General features: G+C 33.6%; 1 protein-coding gene across 2 annotated transcripts in view; it reads right to left on the bottom strand.

The window, feature by feature from the left end:
- Positions 1 to 20,069, bottom strand: part of LOC145297801 (protein mono-ADP-ribosyltransferase PARP6-like) — a 145,162-nt gene that overhangs the window by 55,666 nt on the left and 69,427 nt on the right. Inside the window, exons 7-11 of one of the 2 annotated variants that reach the window (XM_080144089.1) lie at positions 17,667 to 17,757; positions 13,795 to 13,867; positions 10,745 to 10,894; positions 2,744 to 3,086; positions 652 to 747 (exon numbers count right to left, since the gene is read on the bottom strand). In XM_080144089.1, coding sequence (XP_080000215.1) covers positions 652 to 747; positions 2,744 to 3,086; positions 10,745 to 10,894; positions 13,795 to 13,867; positions 17,667 to 17,757 — 753 coding nt within the window. The remainder of the gene's footprint in view (positions 1 to 651; positions 748 to 2,743; positions 3,087 to 10,744; positions 10,895 to 13,794; positions 13,868 to 17,666; positions 17,758 to 20,069) is intronic. The other variant, XM_080144090.1, reaches the window with a different exon arrangement.

Here is a 20,069-nt window from a genome sequence, read left to right as displayed (position 1 = left end):
ATCACAATGCGAGGAATGAAATATAGTCGGTGTTGATGAGAGAGGACGAAAACAAATGGCAATTTACAAATCAGTAAGTACATATATATATGTCTATATATACATATATTTATTCGATTGTATTAAGTACAAATGTCTTATTCGCTATGTCTGTGACATATCCGTTATATTTATTTATTAATTTATTTATTGGAATAGTTGGCCGAAACGTTGTAAAACAACTAATAAAGATGAGAATAATAGTCTGCAATAAATTAATATGAACCAAAAACAGTTGGAATTTGATGCCAATCAGACAATGTTAACTTTAGTAAGATCTATCAACATTACTACTGCACTCTCTCTCCCTTTTGCCTTTCTCTTTTTCTCTCTCTCTCTCTTTCGTTGAAGTTTTACACTCATCACCAAAACGAAGCAGGTAAATAGTAACTAATGAATCTTCAAGATACGACATCTTAAGAGGCAAACAAGGGAAGTACAATATTAATGGCTAGTGTTCACGTTGTAAATCAAGTTGGCCAACAGTGTATCCCTGTTGGATGCAATCTTTACAAGCCAGTTTGTCCAAGCTGATCATAAAATGTTCAATCAGCTTTTAGTAAATGTTTTGATATTTCTTGATATAATGAACAAAGAAATAAATTCTCTCACCTGCAGCATGGGCCCATTCTGAAAGACGTGGTCTTGATCGCACACAACACAATATTCATTCAACGTTGGTATACGTTGACGAGTATACAGATAAACCTGTAAGATTAAAGAAATCATATTTAAAATTAGTTTAAAGAAAGGAATTTTTTTTCAGTTGAGTTACTGATGCATGTATTGTAACCGATCACAGGTGTGCATATGGCAACTGTATGTGTTGCGTGAGGGGAAGGGGTGTCTGCTTATTTTGAGTCAATGTTCATTTTTACAGCACATCAGCTCTTTTTTTTTGGGGGGGGGGGGGGGTATAAATAAAAGAACCTTTTTCCTTGAGTGGTTTGTGTCCCAGCGTTGGCTCCTGGAACAAAAGCTCTCTCATGCATATCAACAAACAAGTCTCATTTCTCTGGACAATTGGAACTTTATTCATTTCACTGTTGAATGTTGAATCCCTGTTTTCAGCCTATCCTTAGAAGGAGGGTGGGAATTTCTCTATCAATTCATCTGCCATACATCGCTACCCCTCGTCGCTTCTATGAGAAGTCTTCATCTTCCGATGCCCGTGTCTGCCGGACTGAATTCTAACTGACTAAAATTGTCCCATGTGCGTTTCTATATATTTGAGGGGCAGAGGAAGGATATGGGTCCCTACATCACTGGCACATCATTATGCACTCACTCATCCTTGTCAAGGTTGTTCCAATTTTAAGCCAGAGTCAACCAGTTTGATTTGGTTTAACCCCTTGATCCCGTCTGCACTAGAAAACCTGTTTAACATCTGTTGGCTTGCACTTCATTATATATGAAAGATGTCATGGCGAGGAAGAAAAGAAAAAGACAAAAAGAACATGAATATGTGCAGACTGCAGGATCATGATGACGATTTATTTTTATTCGGGGGAAGTACCCAGGAATAAATGTTTCAACAGAAGAAAATGAGTCAAATTAGTCTTTGTTTTGGTTTCCTTTGCAATGTACTCTGTTGCAATGTGTTGGAGCTGAATGTCTACATATTAACACAATTTTTTTTAAATATCTTGTAATAAAAATGTTTTTTAGTCTTTATTTAAAAAATTATAGAAAAAAGTTTATATAAAAAAATCTTTGACATCTTTATTACACTTCATAAAAAAGATGTATCCAATAGAGAAACTTTTGCAAATGGCTACTAATTCCATGAAAAAAAAAAAAATCTGGAATTCTGAATTCCGATTCAAAAAAAAACATTATTTAAAGTATTTTAGCAAAAATATGAAGAAAAAAAACAATCAATATTGTTAAATTTTCAATTATAAGGAAACCGTTACGTAAATATTAATCAGAAGTGACTTTTCCTTTGCATGCAACAGTTAAGCTTCTGCTAAACAGAAAGCTGTAGTCAAAATGGCACAAGTTTTTTTGAACTTAACCAAATCTTAATTTTAGAATGCAATTTCTGTTAAGAGCGTTATGTCACAACCTTATTTGTGTTGGGTATCATGTTATAACCCCATTTGCATAAAACATTTTGTAAAAATATGAGAAATTAATTCTGGGCTCCATAATTTTCCCAGGCAATACCGAAATACAGCTATTGCTAATAACACTCATAAAAACCTATGAGCATAAAACAAGTTCTAAAAAAATAAAAATAAATAAATATGAATAAATAAAAAAATAAATAAAAAATCTTAATTTTTAAAAATGCAGTTTTTAATGAAGATTTGGTTATTTGTTTGGCTATATCGGGGGCATCACGCCAAGGCCTCGGACATCATGCCGGGGGGCATCATGCCAAGGCCTCGGACATCATGCCGGGGGGGCATCACGCCATGGCCTCAGACATCATGCCGGGAGCATCATGCCATGGCCTCGGACATGCCGGGGGCGTCACATCATGGCCTTGGACATGTTGGGGATATCCTGCCAAAGCCTCATTTTTATTTTAACACTATGTAGAAAGATGGTAAATTAATAATAGTCTGATTCTTCAGTAATGCCGGGACACAGTTCTTGCTAGCAATAATAAAAACCTACAAGTTAAAATCTTTTCTAAATAAAATTTAACAAACAACAGAAGTGGCATTAAAATTTTTTAAATCAACAAGCAACATACCTGAGAAAGAAAACCATATTCTAAACATGGAATCCGTTTCGACCGTTCCCCATCTGCTGTCGACGATGGTACAAGGCTAAGATCACTGCTTTGGTGATTACTAAGGTTAGGTGCTGTGACCGAAGTTGCCATTCGGAAAATACGCCCAAAACTTAGTTTGCCTGCCTTGATAGGGGAGAAAGCCGAAATGCTTGGAGTGCTGGCTGCAGTGGCGCCTCCTGGTGACATTTCATTATTGTTATCCTCATGACTGTTAGAGTCGTTACCGTTTCTCTCGGGCAGAAGCGGTAAATGATTGACGGGTTCATTCTCACAACCATCATCGGTATGGTGCATAAATCTGCTGAAAAGGAACAAAAAATTAAATTCAAAGAGGTTACTCAGTGTTAACGTACATTTTTTTTTTTTTTTTTTTTTTATTAATCAATTTATATCTTACTGTTTTTTTCACGAGTTTTTGCTGTTTACATTATTGCGACATGTCGCAATTCATTAGATACTATTGGTTTCACTTGAAAATCAATATTTCGATTTGTGAATTTTGCTTTAATAATAAAGAGGAACCAAATTGTTTACAAAAATTCTCCTGAGTTATATTTGAAAGTAAATTTTTTCTCCAAAAATATGTGCAAAAATGAGGACATTTTCGGATTAACTTAAATTGGAAGAAGTTACTCAGTGTTAACAGACATTTTTCTTTTTTCAAATTTCTTGTCAGGTTGTTCAAGCTGGGGATGAGTAATCCTTCCACTGGGCATACTTGCCAGTTGTTGTATCAGCATTCACCGTGGGTCGGTTGAGCCGGCTCCTTCAACTGAATTCTCTGCATCTCGTATAGATGTCACCCAGACACGTCGGTTTGTATTACTTAAAATTTTTATTTGTGTGTTCAGTTGCTCCTATAATTACTGGAATGATAGAAATCTTCCCAAGATTCCAATTTCTTTTCATGTTGTACATAAGACATTGGTATTTCGTTATCTTTTCTCTCTCCGCTCTGTTTAACGCAGCATCATTGGGGACATTACTTTCTACTAAGGTTGCTCCTTTCCCCTTGTCCCATATCGCTGTGTCAGGTTTAATAGCCTCGTAGGAGATGTCCTTTTCTCTTCTCTGCAACCTCTATCTCACAGAAGAGATGTTGCGAGTTTGTCTCTGCTTTATCGTTATTTTCATGGCAAGTGCTCGACTGAGCTTCAATCTATGGTACCATCCTCGCCAAAATTTCACAAGAAACACTAGTCTAGTTGAAAACACTATCAATAATTCCCCCCACTCTTTATTTATGCTTAAACCTTAACATAGATTCCATGAAAAAAGCTTCTTTCTTAGAACTGCACGCCTGTGGAACTCTTTCCAACTGACTACAATCTGATTGTCTTCAAGTCCAACGTAAACAAGTTCTTGAGCCGTTCCACTTAAGTTAACAAATTTATCGAATTTCCATTACTAACAATTACTATATTGTTCAATTGACTACTGCACACTCTTAACCCTTATCCTCGAGTGGTCTTTGGGCCTTGATAAGTGGTAATGCCTACGTAAAAAAAAAAAAGTTCCCTTTTCTAGGTACGTATCTGTAGGAATTGCATAATCATAGTTGATGGTGTATGACTTATTTCCAACTGTTTTTTCTGGTAAACATGTTTCCAAGACTTGTTGCTGCATTTGATATTCAATGTTTTACAGATCTTCCAGTGGAGACATTTTTACAGCTGGATGTCAGGTGGCTCACAATCTACTTGTGTTAGAACCTGCACTACATATATATATATATATATACTAGCCTGGGTGCCCAGCATTGCCCGGGTATTTTGAGGTGTGTGCTGAGCAAAAAATAAAAAAAGTGATAGTAGGCAGGCAGGCTCAAACCCGTACCGCAAAATAGGAAAAGAATGGAAAAAAAAAAGAAAAAAAAGAAAAAAACGAAAAAAAAAGGAAAAAAGAAAAAAAAGAAAAAAAAGGAAAAAAGAAAAAAAAGAAAAAAAAAGAAAAAAAAAGAAAAAAAAGGAAAAAAGGAAAAAAGGAAAAAAGAAAAAAAGAAAAAGAAAAAAAAAGAAAAAAAGAAAAAGAAAAAGAGAAAAAGAAAAAGAGAGAAAAAGAAAAGAGAAAAAAAAAAAGAAAAGAAAAAAAAGAAAAAAAAGAAAAGAAAAAAAAGAAAAGAAAAAAAAAAAAAAAAGAAAAGAAAAAAAAGAAAAAAAAAGTGACATCTTTGCCGTTGCGTCCATCACCAAACTAGAAGTGACGAAGGTTTAAATTAAGGCTAGTCAATCGAAAAAAGGGGATGACTTTCGAAAATATCGAAAAAAGGTACACCTCCCTCTAGAAAAGTGCCCAGCTGAGAGTGAAGGAATTTAATTTTTTTAGACAATTATTCAATATTTGTCGTCCAAAGGGTTGAACTTCAAAACAATATCAATCCTGTGAAAATCCATCACCTTTGTCGAAAGTTTTAGGCAGACATACAAACATGCATACATTTTAACAGGCAGGTGAGATTTATATTATAGAAATAAATAAATATATTTTTTTTTTTTCACTTTTTTTTTTTTTTTAATTTTTATTTTCAAGTTAGAAAGTTAGTTTTTGTTTTTAAATCATGTTTTAATTTTTTTTTTTAACTACTTCCCCTCAAAATTGGAAGTTTATAATTAACAGTCAACGTCGAATTGTATAGTAATCCGCCCAGCAGAATCTTACAGCTGCATGTCAGGTGGCTCACACTATTTCTGTGTGGCAGAACCTGCACCTGCATCACAGTATGATGAAATATGTTCTATGATATATTCTTCCTAAATTGGTTCATTTATTTATTCTATTTATTTGGACCGCATATAGATCTGACCCCTTAATTATGTTAGCAGATAAAAGGAACAGATTTTGCCCAACCCTGTATTTCTTTGTCACTCAAAAGCTAAAACATTCACAAACAGTGGCTGTTGGGTTGTTTTGTTATACGGCATATCAATTCTTTTTAGATTATTTAACGCTGAATCCATTAATTTTTTTAAAAATTTGGTTCTTATCCAGAATTCCTCTGTATTAAAAAACAAAAATTAAGAAAAAAAAGAACATTGGTATGATGTAAGTACCCATGATAAAACAAAAATATATTCCAAAAAATCATGAAAATTAATCAAGTAGTTTCATAAAGAAAATAATTCTTAAACAAGTAATAGGAATTCGTAGACATTACAATAAAAAAAATCTTGCAAGTTTGAATTGTTAAGTTATCTTTGCTGCTTGAGATTATTTTTAAGATGGCGACACGAGACAATAGCTCCTCTCTTACTCATAAAATTTGATTTTTTTAGTTGAAAATAAAACTACTTAATCAATTTACATGAATTTTAGAATATGATATTTTTGTTCAGTCACAGGTACATATATCGTACAGATTTTGATTTTTAATGTAGGGAAGATCTGGACAAAAACTGAGGATTTTATGTTTCAAGTTGTTTGGCTCTTCAAACATTTATTCATGGTGTTTAGTTTGGTTGTTTTGTAGAGAAAATTTTTCTTTTTTTGGCTTTGCAGAACATGATGGGTTTCCCAAAGGGAAAGAAAACAATGTTTGATACCTCCAACTCAAGAAGCCAATAGTTTCAGACAGCCTGGTCTTTGGTGGTACATGAATTTTTGGAATATGATATTTTTGTTGCATCATACGGATTTTGGTAATTGAACATAACACGGTAGCTTAACTTCCAAACATGTCGTCAGAGGGTGCTTGCATAGATCGATTGAAATATGGAAGCAGAAAATGGAAACAATACCTCCGCTTTTCTCCAAAACTGTTTACTTCTATATTAAGATACTTTTTGTTAATATATTCAGGTTTTAAAATATATTTATTTACACAAACATGAAAAAAAACAATGAATGTGTTGCAAAATATTGTTTTGAATTTGTAAACATTCTTTATCAATTTTTATTTTCTTAATTTTGGTAAACTACTTAGATATTTTAAAAATATATTTACAAAAGCATAAAAAAACAAACAAACAATGAATGTGTCACATTTTGTAAAGTTTGAACAGTTACAAAATGGTGAATGCGCAAGATACAAATAGTTTAACAGTTGTACAAATAATCTTATTAACATTTTTTTTTTTTTAATTATATTTTCACTCCAAACAAAGTACATTGTCACTTTGGTGTAGGGGGGCTACTATCAGAGACATAAGCTACTGGGGTACTATGTAAGGAGTTGGGCAGTAAGATGTCGGTTCACGTTACACTTGAACTTCTGCATGTCGATACAGTTGGGGAAGCAAGGAGCCGTAATGGAATTCCAAAGTCTATTATTTCTGGGGAAGAAACTACTGGAGTAGAAAGCTCTCTTACATCTAGGGATCTCTACTGGAAAGGGGTAGGATTTAGCTGCTTGTCAAGTTTGTCGAGGGTATTTACGTTGTGGGGGCACAAGTGTTTGCACTTCATCAGAGCATTCACCATTAAAATACTTGTAGAACAGGCAGAGGGATGCAACATTTCGTCAGTTGGACAGAGGCTGAAGCTTAGATGACAGTTCAGGACCTATCAGGTTGGAGACTCTTTTGGACCTTTTCTAGGAGCGAGAGTCTAATAGCAGATGCACCAGCCCAAATATAACAACAATACTCCATACATGGGCGAATTGTGGCCTTATACAGGTACAAGGTACTGTCGGGCATTAGTAGCTTTCTAGCACGGTAGAGAGAGCCTACCTTCTTCGCAGCGGTCCTGGCAATGCTCTCAATGTAATTGTTCCAACTCATGTTTCCTGTGAATGTTAGGCCGAGGAGTTTAAAAGAAGTACTTTCAGATAATGAATCTTTGGCCATTCATTTCAGATAATGAATCTTTGGCAATTCAAAACAATATTTCACATTTCTATAAATAAATATTTTCAAAATATCTAGCCTAAATAAATGAAACAAATACATTTTAAAAAAGGTTTTTTTTTTTTTTTTTTTTTTTTAAAGTTGGACGGTGACATATTCATTTTTTTATATTTTTGTAAATAAATATATTTTTTTTTAAATATCCAAACAGTTTACCAAAACATATTAACTTAAATAAACAGTTATTTAAAAAAAAATCCGATAAACAAATTAGTAATAAAAAAATAAATAAGCAGTTTTGGAGAAAAGCAGAGTTATTGTTTCGAATTTTTGCTTCCATACCTTGAGCGATGTGTCTTCTAACGATGCGTTTGAAAGTTAAGCTACTATATTATGCCCAATTATCCTGATTTTCTTAATTTTTTTTTTTTTTTAATTTTTAATTCTGGACAAGAACCACCTGACCTCTACCAGAATATCATCTCACTGATCATCTTGTTTAACATGAATAAAACTAAATAAAACCCACAATTGACACTGCGACTAGTGTCAGAATCAAACAACAACTTTAGACAGACCAGTACAATGAGTGGATGATCATGGTCTGTGCAGTGAACGCCGGCAGAGCATGTTTATAAACATGTTTTGCTTGAACATGTGAGTGGTGAACAACGCATTTGTAGGATGCTTGGTCAAAAGAAGAAAGGCAGAGTCAATAACCAGCGCAAGCAGAAAACGTTAACTTGGTGAAAAAAAATGTTAGAAAAGAAATGTAACCAAGGCAGATCATCAGATTTGTGTCTTTGGTCGCGTGAAGTTAATGACGAGACTGTCAAAAATTTTCCTCTTTAACTGTGCCAAAACCAAAACGTAGATTCCATGAACAAAGCTTCTTTCTTAGAAGTGCATGCCAGTGGAACTCTCTTCCGTCTGCCTGTTTCCCACCTGACTACAACTTGGATGTCTTTAAGTCCAACATAAACAAATTCCTGATTAATCGCCCCCTTAAGTAAAACACTTTATCAAATCTCCAATACTAATAATTACTACGATATCCCATTGATTACTGTACATGCAATAACTCTTCTCCCCAAGTGGCTTCCGGGCCTTGATAAGTGGTGACTTCCATGTAAACAAAAACATAATGAGATAGCTTGGAAATACATATATCAGTTAGTCAAGAGTTGATAGTCAGAGGAAGAAAGACGATCCACGGACCATTAATGACTCAGATTAGAGGAAAATGTCAATAGTAAAAATCTAGGACCAATATTGCAGTTTTCCGAAGAGGAAATATCCAGAATAAAGCTGCTGTAAATACCGCCAAGGTTACGAGTTGTACGAATCTTCTCTTTTGCAGCTTTTCCAAGGATTTGTCAAATCAAGATCAACCCAGGTGTATAAGGTATGTTTTTTCATGGGCCGATGTAAAACCCTAATAGACTTATTTGCCCTCGTTTGTCATATGTCCTGTTTAGACAATCACTACACGATCAAATATATCGACAGTTATATATTATACACATCATATATTATAGAGACTCCCACTACATTACAGTATCAACTAAGCAAAGATAGGTATTTCTTGTAAGAGAGGATTTATGACACTAAAATAATCGGTTGAACAATGAAAAATTTCAAGTAAAAAACAAAAAAGAAAGACCTTGTCGCCACAAAAAACATAGTCCCAGAAATTACCAAGGCAAGTTTCGAAAAGTAAACATTAAGTAAAAAAAATTATACCCTTTTGAAACTGAAAACTAAATTCACGATTATAAATATGAAAATTATTATTGTTATGATTTCTAGTGGCGTGATCATATAGTTCACTATTTATTCTTTGCTAAAATGAGGATGTCCTAAATTTAACATGTTCAGTCCTAAGAATTTCAAGAAAAAAAAAAAAAAGAAAAAAAAAGAAAAAAAAAAAAAGAAAAAAAAAGAAAAAAAAGAACAAAAAGAAAAAAAAAGAACAAAAAGAAAAAAAAAGAAAAAAAAGAAAAAAAGAAAAAAAAAAGAAAGAAAAAAAAAGAAAAAAAGAAAAAAAAAAGAAAAAAAAAGAAAAAAAAGAAAAGAAAAAAGAAAAAAGGAAAAAAAAGTGATATCCACAAGAGCATAATCTCAAAAATTGCAGAGGTAGTTTTTGAAAAGAAAGTACACAAAGTAAAACTTGTATACTTTCAAAATTGGAAAATAAATTTGCACTACCAAATTAACTACCCAATAAAAATGAAAAACAATAGAATCAAATACAATTAACAAATAAGTTTTTTTGTTTTTTTTCGGAATACCAACTAAGAAAAAAAAAAAAAAAGACCTTATCTCCATAAGTCCCAGAAATTGCCTAAAGATTGCTAACAAATAATTATTTGTTTTTTTTTACGAATAACAAGAAAAAAGCCAATGATACATGTTTATCTACTTTATAAAAAAAAAAAAAATTTTTATACAAATTTAACCTTTTCCAAACTTAATAATTTGTAATAAAAATTTGTTGATATTGCAAAAAAACTTTAATTACAAGAACAAAATATATAATTAAAATGAAAAACAATAGAATTAAATAATAATAGAAAAAAAAAATAATTCTGATTTGTTTTCATAATATCAACACATTTTATTTCCCAATTAAACGATTTAATAGTAGTTGTCAACTGCTTTGGCAATTATTATTTAAAAAGTAGACCCCCTCCTTTAAATATAATTATTTTTGTAAAGTGCTTAATATTAAAATAAGATGAAGAATTGCCAAAGCAGTTCACGAAAAATAATGTATTCGTTCGATATTATTACTTGAAATTATTTTATTGTTCGATCAATTATTTTAACGTCTCAAATTATCTCTTGCAAAAAGTACTTATTTTAGCTTAGTCGATACTTAGTTAACTCGCTTACATAATCGTCTCAAACTCCATTAGCAGCTATTTCCTCTTTTCAGCATACTTTTTCCTCATTCCTTTTCTCTTCCTAACAGTTGGCAGGAACAAAGGGGGCTCACTCGTACCACACTGGAACAATGGACAACTATAGTCAGCACAACATGTAGGACAGTTACTGTGTTGCAGTAAGTGAACCCACGGGCAGATGTTCACGCATGCACAATTTAATAATACACATAAAAAATACTGCTGTACATTACTAATAATATTAAAACAAATTTGACTTCTTGACTTACTGCTTTATTTGAGTTGGTGAAACTGTTTGACTACAACGCTCGGATATGTGGGATGGCATACTCTGCGATTTTGGAGCGACCGTTCGAGCCTGAAGAACATCTTTGTTGGTTACATGCCGCCACTGATTGGCGATAAACGTTTCAACAATTCTGAAAAAAAAAAAAAAAAAAAAAAAAATCAAAACATATAGGTGGTGGTGGTGATGAAGAAAAGGCAAATTTGTAGTATTGTTAGATCATTGGATTACTGTGACAAACACTGGCACAACACAATGACCGGTAATCATTTAGCTGCAAGTTTCGTGCAAGTTTCCTTCTTTTAAATGTGTTACCATAAACAGAGAAATTCCATTTACTGCATAAATATATTTGCATACGTACACCTATATTTAAATAATAAACAAACAATTTTTTCTTGTTATATCAAAGATTTGTTGTCTCAAAAAAAAAAAAAAAAAAAAAAAAATTAAAAAAATAATATATATATATTTTTAACAATTGTGAAAAAAAAAAAAAAAAAATCAAAACAACAGAAGTGATGACGATGATGATGTGAAGAAAAATTTGTAGCATCGTTAGATGATTGTTGTTTCTCCTTTGTTGTCGTTTCGATTGTCGATGAGTTTGTAGATGCTCTTGCATGATCCGTTTCAAAGGGAAATCTGTACTTCAGTGGATTATTTTTGACAAACGCACAACATACGTACCATTCTCTATGCTGCTATGATTATAACCAAGTGTCATGCGAAGGCAAGATGACTGGTTATCATTTTGCCGAAGTTTTACATAAATTTTATTCTTTTAGATGGGTTACAATAAACCTGAGAAATCTTATTTACCTCATAAATATATCTGAATACCATTTTTTTGCTTTATTTGTCTCTTATCTTTTACTACATTTAGACGACAAGATGAAGAGATAGATAGAATTGATTTCTTTCTCTCCTTCCTTTCATCGTAATTGGCTAACGCGAAGAAATGGAGGACAGAATGAACACAGTGCTTAACTTTAGTTTGGTTTGATTGTTTAGTTGTTTTTTTTTTTGGGGGGGGGGTAATGCATATCAATCCTTTTTGGGTTACTTAATGCCAGATCCAGTAATTTTGCAAAAAGTTTTTGTGTTTAAAATTTTTCATATTTTACAAATATTTATTCATAGTGTTTGGCTTTGGTTGTTTTCTTTTACGGCATATAAACCCTTTTCAGGTTATTTAATATGCGCGAGCCTTTCCTATTCTCACACAAAAACATGCGTTCACATCTCAAGCTATATTACTTGTCCTTTCGGGGCACGCGCTCGCCTCACGCCACTTGCTACCATGTGGGGCAAAAAGCTAACAAACAGTACATACACTTTATACGCTTATTATCTCCATAACCTGGATCGATTTTCTCTCTTTTTTTCCCTTTTGCTTTAGTCCATCAACCAAACAGACAAGTACCAACATGTGCGCGCAGCTTTACTGATGTCAACCTTCTATCCTTTGTGTTTGTCTACACGCTGGACTATCATTCCCATTTTACACTACATTACTCACTTCTCTTCCCACGCGCGAACAAACGATAGTGACTCGAACAGGAGATGAACACACATTTCCTTTTCTTTCTACACCACCAGTCCCGCAACAAACGATGGTTACACCCGAACGCGGACATGAACACGTGTTATACATAAAACATTCATTCTTTCAACAGTAAATAAACAACACTTTTATCTTATCCAGCAATTGAATTTTTGTTTCCTTCATTCCATTCACTTCATTATTTTTCTTTTCTAACAGGATTAGGATATATATATATATCCTAGTCCTCTACAAATGCCAAATCCAGTCATTTCGGTAAATTTCTTTATATTTTCAAGTATTTATTCATGAAACTTGGTTTGCTTGTTTTGTAGAGGAAAATTATTATTTTTGCCTCTTGCAATAACATCTATTTGGTGCATTTTAGGCCAGGAATTCGATATCATCAGATAAACACATCTGATAAAACCAGTCTCTTAGCTTTAAGCAATATTCAATGGAGTTTTTTTTTTATACTAAAGAGTCACCACTTAAAACAAAAAGCCCCTCGAGGATAAGGGTCAATGAGATTGTCAGTTGGATGATGAATAATATTATGAGAGGATCAAATCTTGTTGCCAAGGTCAAGAGAAAAATGGTTGGATCCTTCTACTGCTCAAGAAGATATCTCACTGCTGATGCAATTCTCTATCTATATAAAAGCCAAGTATGTCCAAGGATGGAGTACTGTTGCCACATCTGGGTAAGAGTTGCTCGAAGCACACTATCCTGCCTTGACAGACTTCAAAACCGACTTCGTAATCTAGTAGGCGATGCCCTTTTCTCTTCTCTGCAAACTCTTTCCCACAGAAGAGATGTTGTAAGCCTGTTTCTGCTTTATTGCTATTTTCATGGCAAGCTCCAATCTATGATCCTCCTCTTTCACAAAAAACACTCGACTAGCCAAAATCACTATCAATAAATTTCCCCACTCTCTATAGGTGCCTAAACTTAAAAATGGATTCCATGATCAAAGCTTCTTTCCTTGAACTGCAGAACTGTTCCGCTGGTCTGCTTTCCAGCTGACTGCAATATTGTCGTCTTCAAGTTCAATGCAAACAAGATCTTATTGAACCATCCTCGTAAATAATCTAAATATACCAAATTACCCCTACAAACGATTATTACACAACTGATCCAATAACTACAATACACAAAACCCTTATCCTCAAGTGACCTCCAGGCCTTGAAATGTGGTAACACTTTTATAGAAAAAAGGATTAGAAACGGTGACAGAATTTGATTACTGAGGAGGATAGTTCGATACGTATTTGTTGTTCAAACTCGGGCATAAATATTTGGACTCTGATTTTGTCCTAAAATGAAAATAAATATCTCAAAGTAGATCACGAAACAGATTGTGTGGTTTTACTTTTTTTTTTTTTCTGTAATCCATGTAATTTATCGAAATTCGGATCCTGGGCAATGTTGGATGTCCTTGTTTATACATTCTAAATTGGTCAAAAAAAAAAAAAAACTAAACTTACTTTTTAATTTGGCAACCAATTCCCCATGGCTGATCTTTCTTGGACGGCTGAAACACTTCAACTTTTGGCACCTCTGCAAGAGAAAAAATTTAAAAGAAAATTAAAGGCATCCATGTGACCATCTTTGTAATTGCTTAAGCAAATTTATTAAATTACAATGGTTGTATGTTTTTGCATCAACATAAACAAAAGTATGCAAAAGTCGAAATAGGCATTTTTTTTTTTTTTTACATAGGGTCACCACTTATCAAGGTCCGGAGGCCACTCGAGGATATTGAGTGTACAGTAGTCAATGAGATGCTATCAACATAATCATTACTAGTGTAAATTTGGTAACTTGGATTACTTAAGGGGACGGCTCATCAAGAACTTGTTTACATTGGACTTGAAAACGACCATATTGTAGTTAGCTGGAAAGCAGGCAAATGGAACAGATTTCCACAGACATGCAGTTCTAAGAAAGAAGTTTTGTTCAGGCAATTCACATTTAGGTTTAGGCAAAGATAAAGAGTAGGGGAAATTATTGATAGTGGTTTCAGCTAGACGAGAGTTTTTAGTGAAAGTTTGGTAAGAGGGGACCATAGACTGGAGCTCAGATGAGCACTAGCCATGAAAATAACATTAGAGCAGAGACAGGTTTGCAACATTTCTTCTGTGAGAAAGAGGTTGCAGGGAAGAGAAAAGAGCATCCCTTGCTAGGATATGAAATAAATCCATAATAATCAATGCCCACCATTCAGTTTACGGCAATCAATGTTTCTATCAGGTAATCAATAGATGTTTTTGGCAAAACATTTTTTTTCTCTTAAAAACATATTTAGGATGATATGTATTGAAAAAAAAAAAAAAATCAGCTTATAATGCCACAAAAATATAACCAATTTTGTCACAAAAAATGTAAAAAGTCATTTGTCTTTTTCATGATTAGTTTCAATCTGCAATTCTTTAGCGCATCCAAATCTAGTCCATATTTTCTCGTTAGAAATGTGATCTTTCCAAATGACCCCAAACATTTGTCTCGCACATGAGTGTATTTCTATCTAAACTAAATAATAATCTGTACAAAAGTAATTCCGACCAGAAAGGCGTGATCAACAGTATAAACATTCTTTTGTCATTAAAATTCAAATAAGCAAAATAGATTTCTGTGCATTTGGGTACTTAGTCCCTATTATTCTTTTAAGAAAGGGCTATTTCAATCATTTGAATTATTTACAGTCAAACGGGTTTGACTTTAAAACAGCACAAATAAGATTTTTTTTTTTTTATTACATTTTCACCCCAAACAAGGCACAGTACCACTTTGAAGTAGGGGGCTACTATTGCAGAGATACTATGTAGGGAGTTGAGCAGCAAGATGTTTGTTCACATTACACTTGAACTTCTGCATGTCAATACAGTTGGGGAAGCAGGGACCCGGAAGGGAATTCCAGAGTCTAGCAGTTCTGGGGAAGAAACTATTAGAGTTTCTGACTTTCTTACATCTAGGGAACTTTACTGTGTAGGGGTGGGACTTTGCTGCTTGGGGGCACAAGGGCTTGTAGTTAGTTGGAGCATCTACCATTAAAATACTTGTAAAACAGGCAGAGAGATGCAACATTTCGTCGATGGGACAGAGGTTGAAGCTTAGATGACAGGTCAGGACCTATCAGGTTGGAGACTCTTTTTTGAACCCTGTCTAGGAGAGACTAGTAACAGATGCACCAGCCCAAATGTGACAAGAATACTCCATATATGGGGAGAGGTACAGGAAATTTTCAGGCATAAGTAACTTTCTAGCATGGTAGAAAGAGCTCACTTTCTTCGCAGCAGCCTTGAGAATGCTCTTAATGTATCTGTTCCAACTCGTGTTCCCTGTGAACGTTAAGCTGCAGAGTTTGAAAGAAGTAAATATCAATCCTTAGTAGTTTACAAGCCCAGTCTAATATTATTCCTTAAAGTTAATATATATAAGGAAAAGAAAATAAGTGAAAATATTTTACCTTGTTCTCTTTTCCTTATGGTTTCCATAATGTTTCATTGTTAAAGTGTTTTTTATTCAATAAGTCTGACGAAAGGCTGTTTTTGTGAAATTTTTCAAACGACTTAATGTTTGAATTTGCCCGAATAGTCTTGAAACAATTGTAACTAACGATGAAATACATTATTTGTTGCTATCAATCCATTCCTTGATATCTGGGTTTTTGTTAAGAATGTGTGTGTGTGTATATATATATATATATATATATATATATATATATATATATACACACACACTAGAAGATGTACCTGGCATTGCCAGGTATTAAACCTAACTTTAAATTCCTTTAAAAAAATATAAAGTAAAAAAAAAACTGAAACATGCATGCGAGTATTGTTTTTTCTAAACAGTTCACTTTTTGTAAGTAAAAAAAATAAAAAATACTAGAGCTGAGATCGGTTCTACGCATGCGTCAGATGACGTCATGACCTGATTTACTTTAAATAGTTGAAGAACTGACTAAATTTCATGTACGTCATGTTAGCTCAGTTGGTTAGCGCGTTGGTTCGTTATCTATTTAAGCCATTTTTCATGTAACGTTCTTTTTTTTTTTTTTTTTTTTTTACTTCGCTTATTCTTAGCGACACCCAAAAACACCCGGGTACCCATCGATTTTTTTAATTTTAATATCGAAACAGGCTTATTTAAGCCATTTTTCACGTTTTTTTTTTTTTGTTGTTTTTATTTTTCAGAAGTTTTAACGTTCGTTTTTCTGTTTTCTTTTTCAGATTTTTACATTTAACATCGTTCGTTTGCCTTATGTTAGTTTCTTTTTTGGATGTTTTGATTACCTCGGGTACTACTCCACCCCCCCCCCCCCGCTTCATTTTTATGTTTTCACTTCGCTAAGCAGTGTTTCTTAACGTTCGTTTTTCTGTTTTTTTTTACTTTGCTTATTCTTAGGTTTTCATTAACACCCCCACCCCGCCCACCACACACACCTCCAACCGCTACGTTAGTTTTTTTTTGATTTTTTAACACCCCCCGCCCCTCTGTTTGCCTGACGTTAGTTTTTTTTTTTGTGTTTTTTTCTCGATTTTTTAAAGTTTTTGATTTTTAAATTTTAATATTGAAACAGAGTTATTTAAAAGCCATTTTTCACGTGTTTTTTTTTTTTTTTTGGTTTTTATTTTTCAGATTTTTTAAAAGTTTTAACGTTCATTTTTCTGTTTTCTTTTTCCGATTTTTACATTTAACATCGTTCGTTTGCCTTACGTTAGTTTTTTTTTGTGCTTTTATTTCTCAATTTTTTTAAGTTTTAACTTTTTTTTTTATATAATATTTAATTTTTATTTAATATTTAAAAATATTTACTTCGCTTATTCTTATGTTTTGATTACCCCCCCCCCCCCGAGCACACACACCTCTAAACACCCGGGCAATGCTGGGTACCCCCCCCCCCGCTAGTACAAAAGAAAAACGAATTTATAGAAGAGTATATATATATATAGCTTAGTGAGGGAGTTCAATTCTATAAGAGGAGACTTATCGGGATAATATAAAGCTCAACAAGTTTCATTGGAGCTTATATAGGAAAGCAATAAGACGTCGCATCCCCATTATGTTACCTAGCACCTTCTCTACTCTTCTGATGAGAAGCATTAGGCTTCAAAATCCCTTGGCATAAAAAGTCCCCTCTATCCCCCAACTAAATGTCTGTAAACTCTTATTGAATAAATGAACCATCTATATTTACCAATATATAGTTTTTGTGACTTCATTTTACACTCTTATTATTTTCCTATATATATATATATATATATATATAGTGAAACAGAGAGATAGAAAACAGATTTCTTTTTGAAAAGAAAATAACTATTGGTAGGAGAATATAAAAGGGAACACAACATACCTCGATTGTCTAAATAAGAACTTAAGGAGACATTAAGTCGAACAATCAAGGGTTCTCTGCGATTCATGTTCCAAGCTTCCGCAACAATTTCCTGCAAAGAAAGCAATTGAAGACTTCAAATTCACCATAAGTTTGGTAAAAATAGAACAATCAAGCTTCAGGTGCCATGATGTAGGGATGGAGTGATAGAAATTTAGGCACTTCTGCAGTATTTGAGCGAGTGCCATTGTTAGGGGGTGATAATCCAATTTCTTCTTGGTCAAATAAATAACAATTTCGAAACAGAAAAATATTTGTAAAACAGAACATTTATTGCATAAAACTATAAATATATAATTGTAAAAACATTTAAAAGTCTGCATAAGAAAATAAAATTTTAATAAAACAATTTTGTAATTAAAGCAACATTGGATTTTTATAAAAAAATTTTTTTTGTCCAAACAAATTCCCGAAAAGTATGAGTTATCTTGTTCTTTGACCAAAATGCGCCACCTGGCAACAGTTTAGAGAAACACACCAAAAAACATGGTGTTCACCCGAATACTGCAGAAGTGCCAAAATTTACAAAGAGGATACAACAGCCCAGCACCTGTCTTAATTTTGCCTCTTGCATTTTTTTTAATGGAAATTGCTCCAGAAAACGCATGAAGGCACTTGATGTAAGGAGCTAAAAAACTATAGTAATAAAAAAAATTTTTTTTTTAAATTATTTCAAAGTATTAGTCAGTGATAAGTGTTAGATGACCCAGAAAACAGCAATTTTTTTCCCGTGTTATTGATTTGCTGCACCATTTGTGCATTTGCTATATTTCCTAAAAATCCATTCAAATGGACAGGGATCCCGATTAAGAAAACGTCCATCTTCTAGTTCAATCGAAATAGGCAATGAAATAGTTATGGTAATGTTTGCATAGATTTATTTCCTGTGAAAGAGTGAATAATAGGTCCTGAGGCGGATTGTAATGGCTATTGAGGAGATTGTAGATCAAAATGAGGTCACCATGTCACTGTTGTGGCTCAAGGAAGAAAAGGTTAAACTTTTTGAAAGAGTTTCCATATAGCAGATGCCATCATCTCTCAACTCTCTCTAGAAGATATGTATTACAAGCATGTAAAACATGTGGCCCACATGGGACACATTGTAAGCTTATTTGCAGGAGAAAATATCAAAACATGGGAAGTATCGCAAAAGTAGTAGGAATTTTTTTTCATCCATCCTTGGTTAAGTTTTTTTTTTTTTTTTTTTACATTGGATCTACTGATGGAAAATTTAGCACACCATGGACACAACTTATGAATTGTTAGATATTGACCGGGCAACACTGGAAGATGTGCTAGCCAACAATTATTATGATCATTATTAAAATAGAATGCTAGAAAAAAATGTTATCATTGCGAAATAAGTATTTACTTACATTAATTTAGGAATGCAACTTTTTTTAATTTTTTTTTTTTTACACGGTGGTCACCATTTATCAAGGCCCGGAAGCCACTCAGGGATAAGGGTTATTGCAAGTACAGTACGTTAGTGTGGAGATTTGATGAAGTGTTTACTTAAGGGGGCGGTTCATTAGGAATTTGTTAACGTTGGACTTGAAGACATCCAAGTTGTAGTCAGGTGGGAAGCAGGCAGACGGAACAGAGTTCCACAGGCGTGCAGTTCTAAGAAAGAAGCTTTGTTCATGGAATCCACATTTTGATTTAGGCACAGATAAAGAGTGGGGGAAATTTTTCAGTGGATTCAGCTAGACAGGTGTTTTTCATGAAAGATTGGCGAGGGGGGACCAGAGATTGGAGTTCAGACGAGCACCTGCCATGAAAATAACGATAAAACAAGGATAGGCTCGCAACGTCTATTCTGTGGGAGAGAGGTTGCAGGGTAGAGAAAAGGACATCCCCCACTAAGCCACAAAGTCTATTTTGTCCTCTGTCAAGGCAGGATAGGCTGTTTTTAGCAGCTCCTGCCCAGATATGGCAGCAGTATTCCATCCTTGGACGTACTTGGCTTTTATATAGAAACTTAAAAATGTGTTAATAGACAGAAATTTTAATTTTCACAACGAGCACAAACAAAAAGGTTAACTGTGTTAATTTGATAGACAGAAAGCTAACTATAATATAAATAAAGATATGTGACAAAAAACCAGCAAGGATCCTTAGGCTACGTGTAGCGATGATGTAATGGAAAAGATAGATGTAGAGTTTTAGCTACAAGGGAGATCAGTTCGATACGCAACATGTTAACAGATGGACGGGGTTTTTGGACAGGATGCCTATGGAAAACAGAAGGAAGCGACTTAGAAAAATATAATCTTATACAAAGCGTGCCAACTCTAAAAAAGAACCCAGCAAGGAATAAATGATTACATCAAAATATGTCCCACTTGAGCGCTTTTACTTTTG

This window comes from Euprymna scolopes, chromosome 18 (genome assembly GCF_053919585.1).
Source record: "Euprymna scolopes isolate OS-2025 chromosome 18, ASM5391958v1, whole genome shotgun sequence".
Lineage (NCBI taxonomy): Eukaryota > Metazoa > Mollusca > Cephalopoda > Sepiida > Sepiolidae > Euprymna > Euprymna scolopes.
The sequence above is the reverse complement of the archived record's forward strand: the minus strand, read 5'-3'. Positions and strand labels throughout refer to the sequence as shown.